This window comes from Danio rerio, chromosome 18 (assembly GCF_052040795.2).
Source record: "Danio rerio strain M-AB ecotype USA chromosome 18, GRCz13ab, whole genome shotgun sequence".
NCBI lineage: Eukaryota > Metazoa > Chordata > Actinopteri > Cypriniformes > Danionidae > Danio > Danio rerio.
This window is the reverse complement of record NC_141038.1, coordinates 19,187,552-19,212,757: the sequence shown is the minus strand read 5'-3', so window position 1 is coordinate 19,212,757 and position 25,206 is coordinate 19,187,552. Positions and strand designations below refer to the sequence as shown.

The 25,206-nt window shown below is 36.3% G+C and overlaps 1 protein-coding gene across 1 annotated transcript; it reads right to left on the bottom strand.

Moving 5' to 3' along the window:
* Positions 1-1,742: 1,742 nt before the first annotated feature.
* rspry1 (ring finger and SPRY domain containing 1) lies at positions 1,743-24,924 on the bottom strand. Its single transcript, NM_001045072.2, is given in 15 exon segments — positions 1,743-2,831; positions 7,544-7,648; positions 7,791-7,943; positions 8,020-8,122; positions 8,255-8,366; positions 10,280-10,423; positions 10,811-10,926; positions 11,133-11,264; positions 11,351-11,417; positions 12,873-12,931; positions 14,082-14,208; positions 15,038-15,150; positions 19,772-19,824; positions 23,040-23,550; positions 24,842-24,924. Coding segments are annotated over 14 exon segments (1,743 nt in total). The 5' UTR covers positions 23,402-23,550; positions 24,842-24,924; the 3' UTR covers positions 1,743-2,734.
* Between the last annotated feature and the right edge of the window lie 282 nt (positions 24,925-25,206).

The following is a 25,206-nucleotide window of genomic DNA, read 5'->3' as shown; positions in this document are numbered from 1 at the left end:
CATTAATTCATCTTTGTTGACTTTAGTTAATGTTATTAAAAGTAAATAACATTAGTTTATTGATAGTTCATGTTAACTCACAGTGCATTGTCTGTTGTTAAGCACAACTTTGGATTTAAATAATACAGTAAATGATGAAATATGACTGATTAAAGCGTTACAAGATTATTATACTTAGCTAATGTTAGTAAATGCTTTAATTAACATAAAAAAATGGCCCGTTATTCTAAAATGTTACCGCATTTTTTATTAGGATGTGCTGTATTTCATTTTAAGTTTGTAAATATGTTTTATTATAATAATTTGAAATCCATAGGCTACAAAATTTCCTTCAGCTTAGTCCCTTTATTCATCAGGGGTTACCACAGCGGAATAAACCGCCAACTTATCCAGCATATGTTTTATACATGCCCTTCCAACTGCAACCCAGCATTGGGAAATGCCCATACACACTCATGCACTACGTTCAATTTAGCTTATTCAATTCACTTACAGCACAAGTCTGGAGCACCCGGAGGAAACCCAAGTAAACATGGAGAGAACATGCAAACTCCACACAAATGCCAACTCACCCAGCCGGGGCTGAAACCAGGAACCTTCTTGCCGTGAGGCAATCACGCTACCCACTGCGCCACCATATCTCCCCTTTAGTTAATGTTATTAAAGTTAAATAATATCCGTTTATTGTCAGTTCATGTTACCTCACAGTGCATTGCTGAAATGTGATTATGTCTTTACAAGATTATTCGCTATAATGTCAGTAAATGCTTTAACTAACGTTAACTATTGAACAACTATTCTAAAGTGTTACCGCCTTTATTTATTAAGACGTGCTGTATTTCATTTTTAAATTTGTAAACATATACCAATTTAAAGTCCATAGGTTACAAAATATAATTTCTAATTGGTAATACTGTTAAGTTTAAATTAATTACTATAATTTTCAAAAACTTGTTTATTTACATTTGGGAGATTGTGATTAAGTGAAGTTTTGCAAACTGATACTGCGGACACATTCAAGTCTGAGCGTGCAAAATTCTGTAGTACAGTGCTGCGAAAAGGGGCGAGATTAAACAAGATTGGACATTAAAAAAATGAGCGATTGCTCCATATTTTAAATTTCTGACCAGAGAGGTCATGTTTTGATCCTCGAATGGTCTGACGCATCCAATGACGCAATTTCGCAGGTCAGAGTTCACCAAGCTTGTACTTTGCAACGCAGCGAACTGCGAAACTTGTCGCATGAGCTTGCGTTACTGGTCTCTCCTGGGACAGCATGCCAAACCTGCTATTATTATCAAGCAATATCTTAGAGTGAGGGCAGAACGATGGCACAGTGGGTAGCGATCCTGTCTCACAGCAAGAAGACGCTGGTTCGAGCCTCAGCTGGGTCAGTTGGCATTTCTGTGAGGATTTTGTACGTTTTCCCCATGTTCATGTGGGTTTCTTCCGGGTATCCAGTTTCAACCACAAGTCCAAAGACATGTGTTATAGGTGACTTGAGTAAGCTAATTGTCCACACTGTACGTGTGTGAATGGAAGTGTATGGGTGTTTCCCAATGATGGGTTGCAGCTGGAAAAGCATCCGCTGCGTTCATTCCACTGTGGTGAACCCAGATTACTTAAAGGGACTAAGCCGAAAATTAAATGAATGAATGTATCTTAGAGTGAACTCTTGAAATAGTATTCTGGAATTCACACATATTACTGTTGAAAAAGAGTAATTCACTAAGATAACAACATGTACAATAAGCAACACATAAACAGACATTTATTACAAACAACACAAATCAGAAAATGAAAGATTCTTAATTCAATCACACTCTCTTATCTTTGGGAGCGCTGGAGATTTCAGTCTTGTAACTGCTTTAGAAAGTTCACATTAAGCATCAGCAGCATAAGGACACTGATATGTGCATTAACCATTGCGGAAATCTTCTGAAATTTCCTCTCATTAAAAATCGCCTTTCGAGACTGATGGAATCAATATTCACTCATTAATACTCAATCTAAACGTTCCAATTTGGCTTAATTTATTTCTAAATTAACTTTGCATCATATGTCAATATAAAATACTATTTTAAAAAAAGAAATCACTGTGTCTTGACTCACCAAGACATTCCGCATCCATATTGAGAATGTGGGGCAATCAACCCAGAACAGATTCAAGTACAATCAAGTCTGAGAGAGCAAAAAATAATGGGTTTTCTGAGGCAGGCATGAGGAAACAAAGTGGTTAAGACACTGTTGCTGTTTCCTGTTGAGATTTAAAAAAAAGAGAGAGAGAGAGAGGTCACATATATATGTATATATATATTAAACACATCTGAACAGAGACGCACAGTAGTAGACCCTGACCAGAGCTTGAGAGGGAAGAGACTCAAAGACAGAACAGCATGTAATGGATGCATTTGTTCCATATTTAAGCTGTTCCTGGAAATGCAGATTTAAATTCTCAGCAGCCTTTAAACTTTCCAGCTTCTGAATAGCCCTCTATTGATAGGGGCCTTCTTGGAGTGCAATAGTAGTTTTCTCTACCAGTCAATATTATTCTCTCTTCTTCCCTCCAGTTTAAAGGAGGATCTACTCCATCCGTCAAAGGCCAGCGCTGTTGCGTCCAATCCTGAGACAGCATCTTGGTTTCGATTGGTCAGGTCGATCTTTCGGACTGAAGGGACTGGACAGGATGGAAGCTTGATGGGGAAAGTCCACATTTAGGGTTGATGGGCTGATGTCAGGACACGTGGGAAATGAGTCTGACTCGTGTCTTGATGTCTTGACGACACAGTGGGCATGTTTCCAGCTGTAAGGCACACTCCATACAAATCCCACTGAAGACGTGACACAAGAAAACAGATAAATCACAAAGAACTAATACAGTAAATAAATCAACACATTATACACACAGATTGGTGATATCAAATTCCAAAAATTCCCAGAATCGATCATCATTTAATTTAAAGATTAATTCATTTTTTTAAAGTCTGGGTGAACCAGACATTGCGGAGACTTTCATTTCAGTATGTTGATGTACTTCCAACTGAAATAGATTATTGAGTAGGGGGGAGCTTCTTTTTGTGCATCATTTCTTTGTAGCAAACTAAAACTGAACAAGATGTCCTCGCTGCAGTCTGCAGCATATTGATGTACTGGACCAGGTCTAATTCTAACACAAACACTGCTGTTATTTCAACGGAAATCTCACCCCTCAGCTTTCATTTGGCTGGAAAATGAAAAAGATTGACATAGCACATTTTTTAACTCTAGGTGCACATCAGCAAACACGCAAGGTACGGTACGGCGAGGCGGTTAAAATGGACATCGTAACGCCCACTAATGTAACATCCATGCTACTGCGACGGTTGGGTTTAGGGTTAGGAAAGATGTAGACATTAAGGTTACACTTTATTTTGATGGTTCGATTGAGTATTAGTGGACTGCCTGCTTAATATCTGCTGATGCTGCTTCTTCAACAGACATTTAACTGATATGAGAAACTTTGCAAGTAAATGTCAACTTACACTAAGCCCAACCCCAACCTAACAGTCTACTCATAATCTAATGAGAATTAATTGGTATGTAGATGGAATTCAACCTAAATTCGACATACAAACCATCAAAATAAAGTATGACCGACATTATTTAACACACAATTTAATGTGTTACTTAATAATTAATACAAATAATTAGTGTTTCTACCTAAATCCGCTGGCGCTCGTCCACTATGTATTGGACCTGGTCCAGTATGTCATCAAACTGCAGGCTACAGCAAGGACTGTCTCAAACTGAACCAAAAACACTAGCTATGTTTCCACCCAAAGATGCAAATTAAATTTATGAGCAAAACTGGTATATCGCATACAAGATATGCAAATAAAGCAGCGTTTCAATCCAAGCAGTAGTAGAGAACAAAACGTCACTTCCTGATTAACTGGCGCCAAATATCGACGGTAAAAACTGAATTTGCTGTAATAGGAGAAGCTGTGTGAATCTTTTTTTCATTTACTAAATGACTTGCGCCTCAGAAGACAGTATGCTGATGTGGAATAAATGATTGGTGGCATTTGAAGGCGTAAAACGCAGAGCACAGACGCTCTTGGGAGTTCTGAAGGTAATTAATAGTATAATAACACAAATACTGGAATGATTAAGTAATTTTAGAATGACCAAAACATTTAAGATGTTTTAAGATGATGTGCTCAGCCTGCTGGTTTATTCATTCAAGACATATTCACACACATTATCATCACATGATCTCTAACAAAATCCTATGACTTTTATAACGCACATACTGGAAATTGTTTGGGAAAAGTGTTTCATCGTAGTTTTTATGCTCATCTTTTATTATCGTATAAAAAGTTTATCGTGCTCAGTTATGAGCATACTTTTTTTAATGTGCATTTTCAAAATTGATGCGCATCTTGGCGTTCGCATAAACCATTTTTTAATGCGCATATCCAAAATGCAAAATAAAAAGAGGAGGATGGAAACGTAGCTATTGTCATTCCGTATCAGATCAGGGTGCACATTTACTATGGGCAGTATGTCGCATTGCTATTAGTGTCAGCAGCATAACATGCAAAAATTGTATTGCCAGTAGTAAACGCCCATTCTGATCTGAAATGGCAGACATAGACATGCAATGTTGTTTTTACAGGTTTTTTGGTGCACCATCTTGTTCTTGGAGATTCGTATGATTGCAGTTAAACCACTGAAGCCACATGAAATTTTTTTCACAATGTTTTTAGCTAATTTTCTGGAATTTGGACATCTTGAGACCATTACTGTCTATAGAGGATAAGGGAGCTCTTAGATTTCATGTAAAATATCTTGATTTGTGTTCCAAAAATGATCAAAGGTCTTACGGGATTAGAATGACATGAGGGCGAGTAGTTAATTAACAGAATTGTAGTTTTTGGGTGAACTAATCATTCAACGCAAGAAAAAGTAAGATACAGTTTAAGTCAGAATTATTAGCCCCCATTTATTTTTTCTAACACACATTTCTAACATAATAGTTTCAAAAACTTATTTCTAATAACGGATTTATTTTATATTTGCCATGATGATAGTAAATACTATTTGACTAGATATTTTTCAAGACACTTCTATACAGCTTAAAGTGACATTTAAAGGCTTAACTCGGACAATTAAGTTAACTAGGCTGGATAGGGTAATTAGGCAAGTTAGACACAATCCCAATTCTATTTTTTGTACCCTTACCCCTTCCTCTTGGCCCTTAAGAACAGAGTGTGAAAGGGAAGGGCTTCAAAATTTACCCCTGAGAATTGGGACAGCACTACAGCACCTGCACACATCATCATATGTCAACGCAATCTCATGCTTCATATGAGATCAGACGACCGCGACTGCTGTAGTTATTCCAATTGTGTTATTTTTTGGTATTTATCTTCAGGAAATCACTGAAGGCATATATAATGTTATCATAACGATCTAGCGTGGCAATAAGATTGTAACTGTACTGTGCATTTACACAGTGGCCATATTCATCCATGTAAACACACCAAAAACAACATCAACATTATAGCAGACACTGTAAAAAGCTCATTCCCAGCCACAAGACTTTTCTGACAGGGTTTTCGAGTATCATCGAGTGCCAGAATGTTGTGGGACTGCTATACAGGAGTTACGATTATGTATAATAGATCATGAAATTAAGCGGTTTTTATTTTAGCGTTGTTTTTTTAAAGCATGACGGTAAAACACGATTGTGGTTATGAATGTATTAAAACATATGCTTGTTTGTTGTAAAATTTATAATAATGACAAAAAAATTTATTTGTGGATCTTCTTACTTCTGGGTGCAACTATCCTGCCGTTCTGGCTGGTGTATTCCAGGAAATTTTCTTACCCCTTTGTTTCGAGCATGGTCCTGAAAAATCTTCATTCGAAGGGCCATCTACCCTTCCCCTTTACCCTATGCCTTCAAGCTGAAGATAATTGGGACACCTCTACCCCTTTAAGGTAATGCGCAAAATGAGGGGTAGGGGTGAGGGGTAGGGCTAAGGGGTAGAGAATTGGGATTGGGCCTATAACGATGGTTTGTTCTGTAGACAATCAAAAAATATATAGCTTAAATAATTTTTATTAAATAATTTTATAGCTTAAATAAATAATTTTGACCTTAAAATTATTTAAAATACATATATATTTTAGATATTTGTTTTATTTCGGCTAGATTAAAAATATATTTGAATAAAAATAAGACTTTCTCCAGAAGAAAAAATATTATCAGACATACTGTGAAAATGTTCTTGCTGTTAAACATAATTTGGGAAATATTAAAAAAAAAAAAATAAAAGAGTAAAAGTGGGGCTTATTATTCAGACTTCAACTGTACAAGAAACTGAAACTGTAACTTAGAAACTGTACTTAGAAAGCTTTGCATTTAGGAGAACTATATCTTTGAGGTCGATCCCACCAAATGCACCTTTTCATTCAGAGAACGAGAGGCGCACCACACTGCCTTTTTTGTTGACAAGATAAAAAGAAGTACAGTATGCTTTTGTTGCAAGGCAACGACTTAATCAGCAGCAAATTGTGCGCGAGCGTTGCTGCTGATATTGTTAAAAAAAAAATATATTAATATTTAATCATATTTTGACATTCATAATTTGCGAAGTCATACAGCTCCAGATAACTTGAAATAGTGACCACAAGTGTCTCCTCCATCTTTAAAAATCTCTGTAGTCGTCTTGACAACACAAACACTGCTGTTACCTCAATGGCAAGCTCACCTCTGCTTTCATTTGATAAGAATGAAAAAGATTGACTGACAAAGCCTGTTTTTTTCCACTAAGAGTTGACTTTTTCAACTCTAGGCACACATCGCACAACAGCAATAATGTGTGGTGCAGCAGCAGTTTAACAGGAAGAGAAGTGTTCTCGCTTATTACAGTGGAGATTGCTTAAGTTATATTGTTTTGAGTTATTATTAGTTGGTTGGGATGCAGTGACTCGCAGTTGAATATTTTGCAGAACAGATCCACAACTTTTGATGCTCATAAATTATCATAACCGTCATCATGCTGCATGTATTAGGAGGTTTGCTGAAGGCGGCAGTTGCGACTTTAATAAACTACAACAGTTTGCTTTCATTAAAAAAAGTGAGAATGATTAATAAATCCATATCAAACAGTCCCTTAAAAGTGAGGCTGTGTTTTCAGTTTCAGGCTTAGGTGTGCTTTGCACTCACACTACAAGCGTACCACGACAAAGCCCAACCAAAACGCACTGACACACATCTTCCAACCGGGCCAGGGACGGCCAACTGAACCTCGCCCTCAAACTTGTCAAACAAACCAGGAAACACACATTGGCACGGTTCAAATGGCATAGTGTGAGTGCACCCTAAAATTCTTAACAGGCTTAATGCCGGGATATGGGTTACAAAAGGCTGAATGTGTTCCAAATGTCCCAATTCCCCAAACAACAGTTGTTCTTTTCTACTCCACCTCAACCAAGCCCCTGTCCCCATAAAGCCAGTTGTGTAAACACTGATTCTATAAGCTGATCTTTGTACCTGTGCGAACAGGGTCTCAGTTCAGTGTCCGCCATCTGGTCGCAGCAGAGGGTGCAGCAGTTATCTCTGATGCTAACCTGCTTGAGCAATGCTAGGCGTCTGTGTCTGAAATAAAACAAAGGAAGAGCAATTTCAGATACTCACTGCATGAGTCACCTACTTTAGATAATAACCAGTGCATCATTCACATCTATAACGGCCATTGATACTTCACCCTTTGTACAGCAATCTAATAAATGGTGCAAACCTGGGCAGAATGATTTTCTCGTCTGATGCGAGCGAGGCAAACTCATTAAAGGTGTTGAATTTGATGGAGGGGGGATGGCGGAAGGGTTTGGCTCCGAAGTTGAACTCACACTGTTGATAGGACATAAAACTGGCTGCAGCAAAGAAGCCAGACCTGAAACAAAGAAAGCCAAGTGTTCAAAAAGTTCCATCATGCTCGTTTTAAGGTTAAGGAAGTGATCTTCGCTTACGTGGCAGAGAAGAACACCTGCTTCTCAGGAGGCAGCTGGTGTCCGTTAAGGTAGAAAATCATCTGCTTCTTACTGAGGTCCAGCAGGAAGCCTATGGCATCACCTAGAAAGACCAGAGAACACTGATCACACAACGTTGTAATAACAAAATGATGATATGGAATAAATGTAGGCAATTGTAAATAGGTAATCATCACATGCAGATGTTGGGAGCTGAACAGGATGCTCTACAAACCTTCTTTCCAGCAGGGGTGGGAGTGAGGTTTACTGCGAGCGTTGTACCAGATCAGCTGCCTGCAGCCGTCATACGCACACGAGTACTCATCATCTCCAATCCCATAACCCTCCTGTATAAACACAGAGATGTGTTTTCTTACTACAGAACAATTATTTTATTTTTAGAATACATAAGTGTATATAACAGGACACTGGTCATTTAAAATAAGCCGAAACACCCAGACAATTTTAGTTTGTTATTAGTTATGATTCAAATTATTACAACCCAACGTATCTTTTTAAAATGCAAGCTTGGCAAGTTTAAATTTATTTGGTAAGTTAAAGTTTATAAATTTACTATATATACTAAAGTGGCATTTGTTAAACCAGTAATAGTCAAGTAATAATACACTACCTGACAAAAGTCTTTAGTCTATCCAAGTTTTAGGAACAACAAATAATGACTTGACTTCTAGTTGATCATTTTGTATCAGAAGTGGCCTATATAAAAGGCAAAGGCCTCTAGATTACACTTTTTTTTACCAAAATAAAATTTGATCATGCCTTGATTTTTTTAAAATTATTAAATTAGGACAGTAAGGTCTGACTTTGCTTAGACAAAAGTCTTTGCGTAGACAAAAGTCATTATTATTTTGTATGACTCCCATGAGCTTGGACGACTGCACTCATACATCTCTACAATGACTCAAATAACTCATTAATAATGTCATCTGTAATGGCAAAGAAAGCATGCTTGCAGGACTCCCAGAGATCATCAACATTCTTCATCTTACCCCAGAGATTCTCAATAATGTTCATTTCTGGTGACTGGGCTGGCCAATCCTCAAGCACCTTGACCTTCTTTACTTTCAGGAACTTTGATGTGGAGGCTGAAGTATGAGAAGGAGCACTATCCTGCTGAAGAATTTCCCCTCTCCTATGGTTTGTAATGTAATGGGCAGCACAAATGTCAATACCTCAGGCTGTTGATGTTGCATCCACTCTGCAGATCTCTCGTACACCCCCATTACTGAATGTAACCCCAAACTATAATCTTTCCTTCACTAAACTTGACTGATTGCTATGAGATTCTTGGTTTCATGCAGGTTCCAATAGATCTTCAACAGTACTTGTGATGAATGGGATGTAGTTCAACAGATGATTTCTCAGAAAAAAAATCTATCTTCTGCCATTTTTCCAAATGAACAACTAGAAGTCAAGTTATTATTTGTTGCTCTTGCAAATGGGATTGGCAACAAGATCAATTGGCAACAATTTTGTCAGGTAGTGCAAGTCATATTGACCCAACATTTCTGAAAGTTGCATTTCAGAACTAAATCTACTGTCATTTTCATCACATTGTATATAGTTTGATTGTTTGTTTATTGCTAATAATGACATCAAACTTATGGCTATTGAATGGCAAGATCCACTGTATATACAGTTGAAGTCAGAATTATTAGCCCCCCTGAAATATTAGCCCCGTTTATTTTTTACCCCAATTTCTGTTTAACGAAGAGAAGACTTTTTTCAACACATTTCTAAACATAATAGTTTAGATCACTTATTTTATCTTTGCAATGATGACAGTAAATCATATTTTAATAGATATTTTTCAAGACACTTCTATACAGCTTAGTGACATTTAAAGGCTTAACTAGGTTAATTAGGTTAACTAGGCAGGTTAGAATAATTAGGCAAGTTATTGTATAACGATAGTTTATTCTGTAGAATATCGGAAAAAATAGCTTAAATGGGCTGATAATTTTGACTTTAAAATGGTTTTTAAAAAATGAAAAACTTATTTTATTCCAGCAGAATTAAAACAAATCTTGTTTAAAAAAAAAAAAATTTCAACATACTGTAAAAATTTCATTTGTGAAATGTTTCTCTAGAAAAAAAATAAATAAATCAAAGAGGGGCTAATATTTCTGACTTCCACTGTACCTTAAGTGTTCATAAAAAATATTTGTACTTTTATAAGAATATTAAAACATGAAGCTAAGGGAGAAATCAGAAATAAAAGAGCTTAATTAAAACACACATGGTTGAGAAACTTGCTGTCCTTGGTTGCCCAGCCAATTTGCATGACGCCAGAGGTGATAACCGTGACCTCATAGTACCAAACCCCCGAATCCACACAGAACGTGCAGCGGACGCTCTCAAATGATGATGCGTCACAACGGGCCTAAAGACAAAGATGACATTGATCTCATTAGAGACATTATATTATGAATATAAACAGCTACACTTGCACAATAGATGAACATGGGTATTCTGATTGATTCGGTATCTGAACCATTCAGTAGTTTAATAAAAAAAATGCTGTTTGTTTATGATAAACCCGAAATGAATGCGATCTCATTCCTGGTTTAAACAGAATCCTATCTGCCACAAAATCACTACTCTAGAACATTCCTGATGCCCTGTACACGCAGTTGATTTATTTTATTTTCATTTTGAAAGACTTTGTCTTTTATCTGTCACTAAGTGAACATTTTCAATTTCTTAACACACCATGCATTACCTAAATGCAGAATTTTCCCATAATTAACAATATTGGTTTGTCTCTCACCTCCAGTCCAGTAGGAGAGATCTTGAGATATTCACTGACGTCATTACTGTTCAGCATGGCGTTGATGTTGCTTAAGTTGACTTTCTCATAGGTAAACTGGCGCCCCTCTTTAATGACTATGAGCCAAAGAGAGACAAAGATAACATCAGTCAAACATGCCACAAGACTTCAATCTACAATACAATTATAAAATGCAAACAGTTATTACTAAAAATCATTTATATTAAAAAGACTTCAGATGTCCTGAGAAACATTTATTTTCTTTGTATCAATAGCAATTACAAATACTAAAAGTCCTGATTACCCATCAAAACGTACTCACAGAGGTTATCAAGACTCCACTGAGCGCAGAAGCCCACTTGGCGCTTTAGGTAATCTAAGTTATCTGCCCAGGATTCCAGAACAGACAAACGGTCACTGATACATGACTCTGACACCGTTAACTTGTTCTCACCTGAAACGAATAATGAATCATATCAAATGCACCATTTTCGGAAAGATTTCTGATAGAAATATTGATCTGACATCAGTTAGACTTACTGGTTTGTGAGAACTTCTCTAAAGCAATAAGAGCAAACAGCATAACAGTGGGGTGGGCTTCAGAACTCTGAGGAAAACCAAAAGAACTGAATTAAACAGTTGAAAAAATTACTTATGCCAAATATGCAAGCAAAACTATAGATTTACAACTTTGAAGATTTAAAAGCATTTCTTACTCTAATCAATATTATAATAATTATACATTAATAATTATTAATGTTATATGTAATGTATGTGCTAATTTCTGTAACACCCAATCAACCATCCGAGGAAAACAGAATAATAATACACAAATACTAGAGATTTTTGCATTCAATAGCGAATACAAAGTCCAAGTTATGGTGATCGGTCGATACTTCTGATACTTCAAGCATTATAATGCATAAAGCAGATTTTCCCACTAAATATGAAACTTAAGTGGAGATCTCACCTTACCCAAGAGAATTAATAAAGATTGTTGCATATAATCCCTTAAATATGTCTCTTATAACCATAAGTGTGAATATGTCATGTTTAGTAGCAGCTTATAGATAAAAAATTAAAGATAAAAACAAATAAAAAAATTGGTAAGAAAAATCATTGACAATGCAATTTAGAAACATCTATGAGAGAGGGGGATTTGCACTCTAGATATCTTTACTGCTCTATACGATTAACCAATCAAAGTGCCTCTCGCAATCTGTTCTCTTGGTCAACATCCACTCTAGTCACCATAATTTGCGGGCCTTATGAAGCTGCTATGAATATGCGGGAGACTACCAGATTTTCCAGCAAAGGTCATAGGGTTGGATGTGACTCTAGACAGGGGTGATCGCTCCACTCTTATCACAACAGCTCAAAACAACAACAAAGAGACCATCACTTAATAAACTGTATAGGGGTCGCAACCTATTCATTTGAGGCTGTGTTTGAGTGCAGCGATTGCTCACGCCCACACGCATCATTTATCTCCTCATGTGTTGTAGCTCTGCCAGGTGCATGTAAACCCATAAACAAACATTTCCGATCAGTTCATGAGATCGGTCAGATTGGCAAGTACCGATCATGTCAAAAATGTGACTATCAGCCGATACTGATATTCGGTTGATCAATTGGAGCATCCTTAACAAATACACCTCATTGAATATGTACACATAGACATCACCTATATAATATATAATAACAGGTTAATTATGTTTAAATATGATAACTTTAACTGATAAAGTTCTTAGTAATTGAAGTTATTAGCAACTAATAAAGTTATTAGTTATTAAAGTTATAGTAAGTAATAGTAACTTATCTCTTTTTCGAATGATACAACGAGCAACTTTTGTAAAGCTGCCTTCAACAATAATTAATGTGAAAAGCATTGTACAAATAAACTTGTATTGCATTAATTTGAATTAAATCTATTTCCTTTTTTTCATAGGACTAAAAAAGCAGATGGATAGTATGAATGTTACATTTATGAGCCAAATGAAAGTTATTTAAAAAGAACAATCATGTTTGTCAAAGTCTGTAATAAAACAGTCTATGCTCTCACCAAACTCTCAAGCAAGTACTCCAGAGTTCCAGGGCTGAGGAGTGCAATGCTTGCTGGACCTGTAGACAAAAGAGTAAAAAGATGAAGTACACCAGTATTAAACAAATGATTCCTATGGGCAGCATGTTTGACCTTAAAACAGAAGCATGGATCTTCAAACTGAGAACTGGACTGTGTGTGTGCGTGTCTCTGTGTGTGTGTGTGTGTGTGTGTGTGTGTGTGTGTGTGTGTGTGTGTGTGTGTGTGTGTGTGTGTTGCAGCCTCAGCATAGCTGTCAAATCACAGGTCTCTTAGGGAGCCTACAGCAAGCCCAAGCATGACAGCTCTTTACAGACTGCAAACTCAGCTCTTTAGCATCAGAGATATAAGCTAGTGCAAAGATGATGTAAAACGAGATGCAACAGATCTCAAATTCCTTTCAAAGAATCCAAAATCCTGATGTTTTATATGCAAAAATAAAAGGGCATAATTACTTCTGCGACAGCTTCGGAGTTAATATAAGTCATGCTGTCTTGCTAATGTCCTGTCATGGCAAACTTAGAATAAATGACAAAAGGTACACAACGAAAAAAGTTTTATATATAAAAAAAAAAATTAAATCAAATGAACACTAGATAAAAGTTTTAAATACATTCAGGTGATACGTTTAGAAATAGATCAGTTAAACACAGTAAAGTGACAAGAAAGGGAGGAATACAATAAATAGTTATGTGTAAGTCTATCTAGAATTGAAATTAGGATGTAAAATAACCTTCCTTTACTATGATTTATTTCATAGAACTTATTTTCATCCCATTCAAACTGTCACAGGTCATTAATATTACAGTTTTTTTGATAGAACTAGAATCCAACACAGTGAAATTTTCAGGTTGAATGCATATTTTGCGGTGATATTTTCTTTTTTTTTTTTGCTAAAATAAGGACAAAATTATAAGAAATGGGTATAACCTAGTTGTATTCCATTAACATGGTTTATGGGGACATCATGCCTTGTGAACCTAATAATTAAAAACACTTCAAATTAACTGGGTATTTTGACATTAAAATGTGCCATAGGTATTCTTTAAAGGTTGGGTTTAGGGATAGAGGTAGGGTAAAGCCATTTAATAAGTGTTTTTATATTATAAAATACTATACAGCAGTAGAAAGTCCTTGTAAACCATAAACAAAAAGCATGTGTGTGTGTGTGCGTGTGTGTGTGTCCCTCACCAGCCAGTTTCTCAGCCAGACAGCCCAGGACTGCTGTGGTGTTGCGGTGTTTAGCTGGTATGAGGGCATCCTGACGCGCCACAGCAGCACTCAGATTCAACATGTCTGACAACTTCTGAAGAGCATCCTGACAATACAATCAATCTTGAATTTGTAAATTGCTCAGGTAATAAAAGCACTGAACTTAGAAAGAAACTGCTTTATCTTATTATTGCCACCTTCTCCATCAGAACCCCCCCCCCCCCCCCCCCAAAAAAAAGTGTAAAAGAATTCAGAAGTATCCTGATGATGAGTACATTTACACAAACATCAACACATGCCTCCCATACTCACTGAGGCTGCATGCATTTCATCAAAAACACAGTAAATATGCTTAAATAATTCTAAAATGCTGATTTCAAACTAATATATTTCTTATCAGCAATCCACAGTTTTTCTGCTTCATATATTTTGTGAATATAACACAATTAAATAACATTTCTTCAGAATTCTTCCATTAACAAAAAAAAAAACAAAAACAGTTTTTTTTTTAGTGTTGCTCAACTTGATGCATTCTAGCTAAATTAAAGAAGATTTTTTTTAATTGTTATTCTAAAAGATGTTCTATTATTTTTCGTATTTGAAAATTGACAGAACCAAACCAAACAATATCAAAGCACCCACCTGCAACTGACGCATAACCAGAAGCCATTCATTTTCATTTTAGTTTCAGCATAAAACTGGGGAAAACAAATTAGTACCAGAAGTGCATCTTCTGCTGGTACCATTTAGATAGTAAGGAATATCACTTAAGTTAGGTATATCACTCAACAAACTCATAATACTAGGAAAATTGTTGTGGCTCCATTTTCAGAGTGCTTGTATAAATAGAGCTGCATTAGTGTCCGTTAGGAAAAACAGAGTTGGAAAATGAATATCGCAGTCAATGTTGTAAGGTAATGTAGATGTGAACTCACTTTGGTTGGCAAAGGGCATTCGTCCAGTAGCAGTGTTATTACGGCTGGTCCTAGAGGGTCATCTAGAGGAATTACTCTAATTAAAGACTGCACCACTTCCAACCAGCCATCATCTACAACGTGGAAAAACAGAAACAGACATTCAATCCATAGGAAATGTTTTATGTATGCGTATTAGAACCATGCATTTAAACAACATTAAAAAATACTGAAAGGGTTTTCCAATAGCTATTATGTAGATGACAATTGTGAGCTAATAGATTACACTAAAGTGTGCAAATTAAGCATTTGGTTTGTAAAACCATTACTGAAAATGCACCTAAATCGACTGAAAGATCATCTGTACAACACTGATATGCACTCCAGGATGTGTTGAACTCAATCTTAAGGCCCACAGTAGCATTTTCACCGGTTTACTCCTGCACGAAAGCTCTTAGCAGCCACCTGACGCCACAGAGTCTCAAACCATAACATGCAGGCTCAGCTCGAAGCAACAGATGTACATATAAATAAAATCAAGAGTCACAGAGGCTTTGGCAATAGCACAAGAGAGTCAGGCTGGCGACCCACACATGACCTTGCTAAATTTTGACCGCTGATCCACATACAGACTCAAACCAACCCTCAAAAATATAACACCTCAGTCATGTTTGCTGCAGGTATCATCTAAGAGCAAATAAAAGGAGTCATTTTTTATGCAAAATGGAAACAGCAATGCACTGCCCCTTGTAAACGAGCAAAAGCAGTGTAGCTAATATTCACTCAGTGTTTCAGTGTTTGTTTCAACAGTCATGAGGACACTCTGAGGGACTTGAAAGTCTGCAGCTCAGCCCTGACTCTCTAACTTCAGTCACTGCAAAAGAACGGAGCGATGGCATGACAATGGCAGCACGGGGCACGAGCCAAACATCAAAAACAGCCGTCACTAATACCCACAGAGCTTCCACGGCTTCCGCTGTTAGATTAACATCCTAATAACTTAATCAGTAGCCAGGGGGTCACAACAAGCTGCACTTGTTCCCCTGATGGAAAAAAAGCAGCTTGGAACCAGGGAGTCAATGTTTGGCTGATTCCCTTTGATTATTAGCTATGTGGTTTCTCTAGTGACAGCCTTCTCATTTGAACTAAATAAAACGGAAACAATAATCTATTTGCGTTTTAGTAGATCAAGAAGAATACTTAATGTTACAGCTCACACACTCGCCTGGAATGAGGAGAAAGTAATGAAGGTGAAGAGTTTAATGTGCACATTCTCAGTGTTGTCATTTATCTGTGGTTAGAAATCATATTGTGTTCACATCTAGAGGTGTGATAGTATTTAATCATTTAATATGTATATTATGGTGATAATAAATGAATGATATTGTTATTGTGGGCAAATCAAAAATACCAAGAATAATTATTTATTATTTAAACATTTATAGTGTCATTTATAGCGAATATTCAGACTGTTGTTTTGGCAGTGGTTGTTCATCACAGCACCAATTGTTTGATCTAAGAGGTGGTGTATTTTCAAACATTAACACTTTCACATGTTAATCTGGCCTGTGACACGCTGAGATATTGATTATGTTCTATTTACAGGGTTATTGTTTGCTAACACTTTACAATAAGACTCCATTTGTTAACATTAGACAATTTAACTGAGCTTATGATAAAAACTACAAAGCATTTTTAAATCTTAGATTATCTTAATTACTTAGACAATACCTAATGATTTATTAAAATAAAAAGTCATAATGGTTTTATTAAATGGAGTTAACAACTAATAAAATATAGCACAGTAACAGCAATAATAGTTGTTAATTCCCCATATTGATTTTAATGCATTAAATGATGTTTACGAATGAGACCTTAATGAAAAATCTTACCTATTGTTATAACATGCATATGATTTATACATGTATTGACTATACCTGCTAAAATTACCATTTTTGCAGCTCAATATCGTAATAATACTAAACATCATGATTAAATCTAGAGCAATTAACTGCCACAAGAAACACTTGATACCATCATAAGCCTATTTACGGCTGTAATGATTAAAAAAATTTAGTGCCTATAAAACAAAGATGGCACCAGACAGTTAAGTTTCAGGGATGTACATCAAATACCCCTGGAGACTAGATTTACAGTTCTTAGCCCTTCCACAGTAGAAATCAAATATTTTTTTAAAAAGGCTGAAAACCTATAATCACTGACTTCCATAGTAAGAAAAACAAAGACTTTGGTCAATGGTTACAGGTTTCCAGCTCTCTTCAAAATATATTTTCTCAACTGAAGAAAAAAAGTCAAACAGGTTTGTAACAAGTAAAGGGTGATTAAACGATCACCGTAAAAAAAAATATTCTTCTATATTTACTCACCCTCATGTTCAAAATATTCATGCATTATTGTTTCTTCTAATGAAAGAAGAGATTCTGAAGTATGCTGGTAACCAAACAGTTTTAAAAGCTTGACCACCACTGTATATTTTAGTCCATTCAGTGGAAGTCAGGAGATCACTGTAAAAATTGCTGAGTTCCACACAATTGATTTGTGTTGGAACAACATGAAAGAAATTAAGTTAACTTTGTAGTTTGTACAAATATGTGTGAATTAAACGTAAAAAGTTGTCCCCCCAAAAAACAAGAACTGTGTTGTTTTGGCTCAATTTAAACAAGTAGTTTAAACAAACAGCAAATGCCATTTTTGAGTGATGACAAAATTTTCTATTTAGGGTAAAGTGTCTGCATCTGTACTGCATGTTCCTCTTTACTTCCATTAAATGGACTAAAATATATACACTCGCTGTCAAGCTGTCAAAACTGATTGGTTACCAGCATACCTCAGAATCTCTTCTTTCATTAGAAGAAACAAAAATGCATGAATATTTTGAACAACATAAGGGTGAGTAAATACAACAGAATATTCAATTATGAGTAGATGTACTTTTCCTTTAAAGATACCCTATTGTTGACAATAGCCAGTTTATAAGTGCTTCTCATTACAAGAGCTGAGTTTACAGAAAACCAAGACATGTTTACTGCAAACCAGTTTTCAGCTTGTATGTAAAAGTATAACACATGCAGTGTGTAAATGCACTAATATTAATAACAAAGTCTTTGCTAATAGATGCAAATGCAAAACATCAGTGGATTTTCATTTTCTGCCTCCTGTATTTGCATGTGTATGAATAGAAGTAGGGCTGGGCAGTGTGATGTTATAGATATTAAATTCATTGTCAAGCACAATAGATTATTTTTTATTCAATGTAAACGCCGACATGTAGAAAGAAAAAAAAAGTGGGAGTGGCTAACTCATGTGCAGTGTGGGTCAGCCAGAGCTGGCTGGAGCCCTGATAGTAAGATCTGCTCAGCAATCGGGGCGAACTTTTCAGAGATCATTTAAATTAACTGTGTTCGATTACCAACTTGAAACTGTGAATTTAGTACAGAATAAATCTGTGTATAATATCCATCAGTAATCAGCTTCTGCCAAATAATAGTCTCCCACAGGGTCATAATAACCACTTTGTTACACGACATTAGACTAGGAAAGCATAAACAACATGAAGTTATATATAAAATTCCAAGCCTTGTTTGATATATTGGTAACAATATATGAAAAAAGATCAACTTATTTAGGGTTTCTGCAGGTTTCACCAAGATAAAGACTTTCAAATGGCCCAAATGAAAAAAGATTTTTATTTTCCCTATCAAAAATTATTATTATTATTTAACACATTTTATAAGACACATTTTATAATAATGATTTAATATCAAAAATGTTTACTTCTTAGCAAAATATTTAAATATTGTGTAAAAACAAGCAAGCTCAACTTGTATTTAAAAGACTTTGTTTTCCAAAATAAACATTTTAAATTTTTTAATGATTTTTTTAAATAAATTTAGTTAATTATAGCTTTTAACTTTGAACGATTTATGCACAACATGTCCAGGTCTTGTCCAAGTCGGTGGCCTCAGCAGTAAATACATGGAGTATTATTAAACAAATGTTATTTTAAGAAAATATTAAAGTAAATAGAGTTAATAATTACTTTTTTAATAAAAAGTTTTATTGAGATGGATTGTTAGGGTTTGTATGGGTTTTTTACTAGATTGGGTAGCAACACAAGAACAAATTAAGACATGTTTATAAAAAAAAAAAATTAAACCTACAAGACAATGTTTCAGGCATAAAATTTAGCTTTTAGATTTAAGACATTTTAAGACTTTTTAAGACCCTGTGGACACCCTGTTATTGACTGTGACACCAATCATACAGAGCTTAATTCAGTATCTGCTCAATTAATCCTTTTTCTTAACAATATCACTTCCAACAAGCGACTTTCTGGGTACTAAAGCCTGCCCTGTGAGAAATTTATTCTGAAAAAAAAAAGTTCTATCTAGGAACAAAGCTTTAATTGTGGTCACAAAATCACAAGTCTTGTTACTCATACCATGACAAAATTTTGGTCATATCGCCCACCCCTGAATTGAAGCGATTCAAAAAAAAAAAAAAAAACAGTCAACACTCCTTACGTATTAATAATCTTATGTAAAATGTGACCTAAATAAGTGTATATGCATCTACTTATTCAAGCCACATGTGTAAGCTTTACTCCCTTCACTAGCAATCTCAAGAAACTTGTGAGTCCTACCACCCATAAGCAAACAATATTAAATGAAAGGATTAACAAAGCGAATTCTCCGAATTAAAAATGCTGGAGAATCCTGAATGTCTTTCACTCACCAGTCTCTGCCATCTCGTGCAGTGTGATCATGGAATATGGCGGCTCTTGATCACTGAAACACAAAAGAACAAATATAAACGTTAAATGGCTAAAAAGTAGAGCAACCTAATGGAGGAAATACTTGCCTGTGTGCCTCATGCCCTGAGAACAAGAGCGTGTAAGCATCTTATTTAGTCCTCGGCTGCTCTAGACATTAGTTATGAAAGCCTAATGTTATAATGGCTGATTGTACAGTGCATGACGGATGGCTATTGGACGGCAGACTGCCGCCGCCGTGGTTGTTTTGGCTTTAGGGTCTATGCATCCATTTTGCAGGCTGGGTCTGTAACAGTAAATCTAAGCAGTGATAGAAAAAAAAAAATCCCTAGAGGTGCTCTCGAAGGGAGCCTGGCACGATTAAAACACCACCAGAGACATTTAAGCAGGAACAATAAATTTGCCTCGACTCTGCAGAGTGACACAGGTGTGGATCATTTGTCAGTCATAAATCAGTGGTCGGAGAGGTACTCGGGGCGATGTTTACAAAAAAAGCAAATGAGGACAAGGAAAAGACAACTATGAGGGTGGTCAAAAAAAGGAGAAAGCGAGAGTGTGAGAGAGTATAGAGAGATCTAATGCCCCCAGCCACGGGTGTCTGACTGCTGTGTGATTGTTGTGTAACGGTCACACAGGGATTTGTTCTAGTCGGAAACACACTGATTTTCTGTTTAGTTGAGAACAGTACCTCAACTATTCATTTTCAATGCCCTTTTCATATTGGATAATAATATGGTGTTGTAAGCATTTAAAAGAATTATCGTTTGAAAACCTTTTTACAAAGATGCTAAGAAAACAACATGCAGTGTTGTTTTTATTTGACTGTTTCTTACCTAAATACTACTCTTAAGCCCAGGTCAGATCACTAAAATTTGTGAAAATTTTGGCACGATTTTCTTGATCCAGGGTGTTGCTGGCAAATGTGCATCATGGCACAAGATTCAATCGTTTCTTTTCAAGTAATGTGAGCTCATGACAACTAATACCATGTCTGTGACGCGTCACGACACCATCGCAGAAAGTCTAGCAGGTTTAATTTTTTTTCTCGTTCTTCACAACAAGTTCCGTCTCGTGGGTGACAATTGGTAATAAGAGCACATCATTTCTTGGTCATCTCAGAAGGTGCTGTCGTTAATGCACTGGTCAGGTAATCAAAAAAATAGGCTGTATACTTATGGGTGAGTCACAGGTGATCAACAAACTTTAACTATCTTTTCTTAAATATTAAGGTAGTTTAAGCAATTTTATTTGACAAACTGACACAAATATGCAGACAACTCCATTCTCACAATAAGTTTCTGAGTTCTCATCCTTCCAATAGAATTTGTTCTTCCGAGGTAATCTGGGAACATGTTTAGTTGTGCGACTATATTGTAAAAGCCTTTTCTGCTTATTCAAATGAGTCATTAATAGTAAAAACAGTTTAATATAGGCTTCACTTTAATTTTATTAAGGCTAAATTATTATTTTGTTTAACAAACCAGCACAATCTCACAGCAATTCGTGTTTTGGGAATATAGCAAACTTGTTTTAAAGTGCTTTACCTTAAATGATTTAGTCGTTATTCTTGTTTATCTAGATAACTGACTGAATTAAAATTAGAATAAAAACTATAGCAAACAAAATTAGTTTCAATAAGATATTTTTTGCCAAAAAAAAACTATGAATTATATTTTTCTTTATGACTTTCCACTACTTAACAATATAGGTGGGTGATGTGTTTTGCTCTGTGTAAAACAAGGATTTAATGAATGCCTTACAGTAATTGTTTTATCAAAAACCTGTCATATATTTGCTCATTTTTTAATATGTCATTGTTTTAAAGATTACATTTTGAGCATCGTTTTTTTCTTTGCTGTTAATGTGCTTTCATTTTCTCTGTCTCACTGGTAGCAAGTTCAGGTGAGTGAGTGTTTAATAAGAAACCCATGGCAGGAAAATATACATTGTAGATTCAAAACAAATATCCTAATATTAAAAAGGAATCAAAAGTTTGATCTTATCCATGTCATAACAAATGCCCTTAAATAATGTAGTTATTAGTTGTCAGCAAGCATCAGTGGTTATTGAAATTTTTGGGAAATAACGCTTGTCGTAGATGTCACAGGATGACTGATTATGAAGGAACGTGTAGTCTGGCATATTTGTGACCCATAACAAAATCAAGATTTTATCAGGGAGAAAAAAAAAACGGAAAAAAAAAAACGCATAATCTGACAAAAGTGACTTTCTTAATTGACAATAAAAATTTTATAATCTGACCTGGGATTTAGATTGACTTGAAAATATGCAAGTTTTTTTTGTATCAATGTTTCCTTTAAACAGTAAAGCTTGATTGCAGTAATTCATTGACAGTAATAATAAAAAAACCCTCATTCAGCCTTACAGTTACAGGTGCCATGTAAAAAAAAAACAGGCCGCCAAAGGATGTGGTTGAGCAACAAAATATATACAAGCCACAAAGAAAAAGAGAAGCTGATGCTCCCTTTTTTGTCATTTATGCATTTTTCATTTGAGTCCAAACACTGAGAACACAAATAAGAAAATTTGAGAATATAATATATATCGGTTTCCTGCCAAGCCGTTTATTTTCCCTAGCCTCTCTTCAGGAAGTGGCCACACACTGCCATGCTCCCCATGCAATAATGCAGGCCATATTAGACATCAGGTTCAAAGCCACACAACCTGATGCACAGAAAAAACAACTTCACTTTTAAAAAGTGATCATTCATCATTAGATAGCAGTAGGTCATCAGTGTAGGAAGGTGTAAGAACATGTGATAGAGGAAGAGTGACTGGCGACTCTGAGATCAAGCCAAATTGTTAAAGGAAACATGAAGAAACTCTTGGTTATCACAAGCTGCTGTCTTGGGCAATACATTAAGATTAAATTCGGTGCTGTGTGAAAAAATGAATAAATAAATAATAGCACGCTCATTACAAAGCTCTGCCAGGCTCTGCACACTTAAAGCGGAATCATTTTAAAAGTTTAAACAGACGGTGTGGCATCCCTTTGGTAGACAATAACACTGAGGTAAAAAAAAATACACATGACACAATGCAAATGGATGTTGAATAACAAGTGGATGCTTTTAGCCAAAGATGGAGTGATGTTATTGCTGACACACATGAAAATAAGGAACTGAAATTGATATGATGCCCATGATTCATTCATAAACAGATTTAATAACAAATCTAAGCAGATCCCTCCTACGGGAAAGGTTCACTCACTTGTCTACAAGAGTCCTGATGACGGCCAGCGTGTCTAGTACCAAACCGTCCACGTTTTGTTTTTTCCGACGTGGCTCGTGTGGCCCTCGACCTCTTCTGGGTGGTCGAACCGGGTCCCTGGGCCGACTCCCTCTGGCCTCCGGTGGATCAGACACAGAGTTATCCACCCGCCTGAGCTGCCTGCGAGAGGCTGATCCTTCCTCCACGTCACTGTCCTCCCTGCACACGCAGCTGTTCCCCATGGCTCTGCCGGACGAGAGGCTGGCCCAAAACTGCACTGACTGCAGCTGTTCTACGGTGAGTCGGAGAACCCGCACGAGGCTCCTGGTGGCACAGAATGCAATCCAGGTGGCTACTATCATATCATTGGAAGGACTTTAGTGGGTGTCTCGGTACGGGTCGCGTAGACGTGTCGGTCATTGCGCTACTGCAGACCATCAGCATCCAGAGACGAACAAACAAAACTGACGGAGCAGTCAACACACATCCTACAGCCTGGGAGATTGAAGTCCTGAAAAAGATTACACATCAAACTATTTTCAGTGTGGAAAGGAAACATAACAGTGGCAAATGTGCAAAACAAACAAAATGTTCAGAGGGCCCAGTTCTGACTGAAATATTTACTGAAAAATGATATGAAGAGATCACTTGAAAACTTTTAGTTTCTTTGAATGAACTGGATTGACTGGGTACTTGTTTGAGTAAAACGTTAATATTAGTTTAATTGTAAGGTCTGAAAATACTTCAAAACTCAAATAAAAATATTGTCATTTAGAGATGATTTTCTTTCAGAGAACAAAAATTAAGACATGGTTTCATTTGTTGTAACTGGAAATCAAGGTTATTTCACCAAATACTGTTGTCTAAAATGAACACAAACATGTCGTTTTATGCTCTAAATGACAGCATTTGCATTTTCAAATTGAAGGAAATGTCATCAATAAACTGCGTTGAAAATAGTTTAGATAGACATATTCTGTAAAGCAAAATAAATCATAAAACAGCAGGCAGTTCTAATTTGTGTCCATAAACAACAGAAATACTTTTGTAAGATCTGGGATTGTCAGTGTTAGCATACGCTAACTAACAGTTAGCACACCAAACAACTTTACAAAACCCCCATTCAAAACACAGCAACCCACTCAGACTTGAAAGAACACTGGGCAGTGTGCTCTTAATACAATCAGTGACATTTACAAACAGACTGAAAGCTTATTAACAGTGTTGTCATTCCAGTAAATTAACGTCAAAAAAAACTTGAGAATCCATGGCTGCGTTTCAAACCCTAGCGAGCTGCCTACGTAGGCATCATTTAAAGGGATAGATCATGTACAAATGAAAATTCTGCCACTAGGACTTGCAACCCTAAAAACTTTCTTTCTACAATGAAACACAACAATTACACATAGATTAAGACTGGCAGTGTCAGCCACTATACACTTCTATCCATGAAGGTTCGTAATAAAATTCAACGGTGACTCAGGCTGTCATTCTTTCTACTGTCTACTACATGTCGCCTGACTTACTTATCTGACACTTAAAAACAGAATATATCTTTGTCCAAAAGTATCATCATGTGACTGTTATTCTGACAAAGCTGTCTAAAAGGGCAGTTCGCTAGGTCTTGAAACACAGCCTCTTTCATCATGTCAGAAATTATCGCTAGCAACCACATAACTAGCCACACCTCCAAACAGATGGACGAAACAGCAGTTTAAAGCCCTTCTTTGACTTGGCACATACACGAAAAAGCATTTTATAGTTAAACCATGTGTATTTGTCAGAGACTAGAAATTACTCACCCGGTAAAGCGGAAAATAGTCGGTAAATGCAGCAGCACAGATCCGTAGGCCGAACACAAAGACTACACGGGAAGTGTGAGTGTGTGCGCTTTACTTCTCAGCGAAATGACTCGTACTCGACAACACCACCACTTTAACAATCAGCATATTGTCGAGCCGCAAACAAATACAGAGCTAGCCGGAAACTAAAGACGAAACTCAACGTTGGGCTGAGAAGTGAAAGCATGAGGACTGATTAGAATCAGTGTAAGATAGCCGGAGGATCAACGGGAGCACTCGGTGTAGTGTAAATGATGGGAAGTCCGACTCACTTCCGCGAAACGGTTCTTTTGAATAGTTCGTTTCAAAGAACCGGTTGAAAAAAA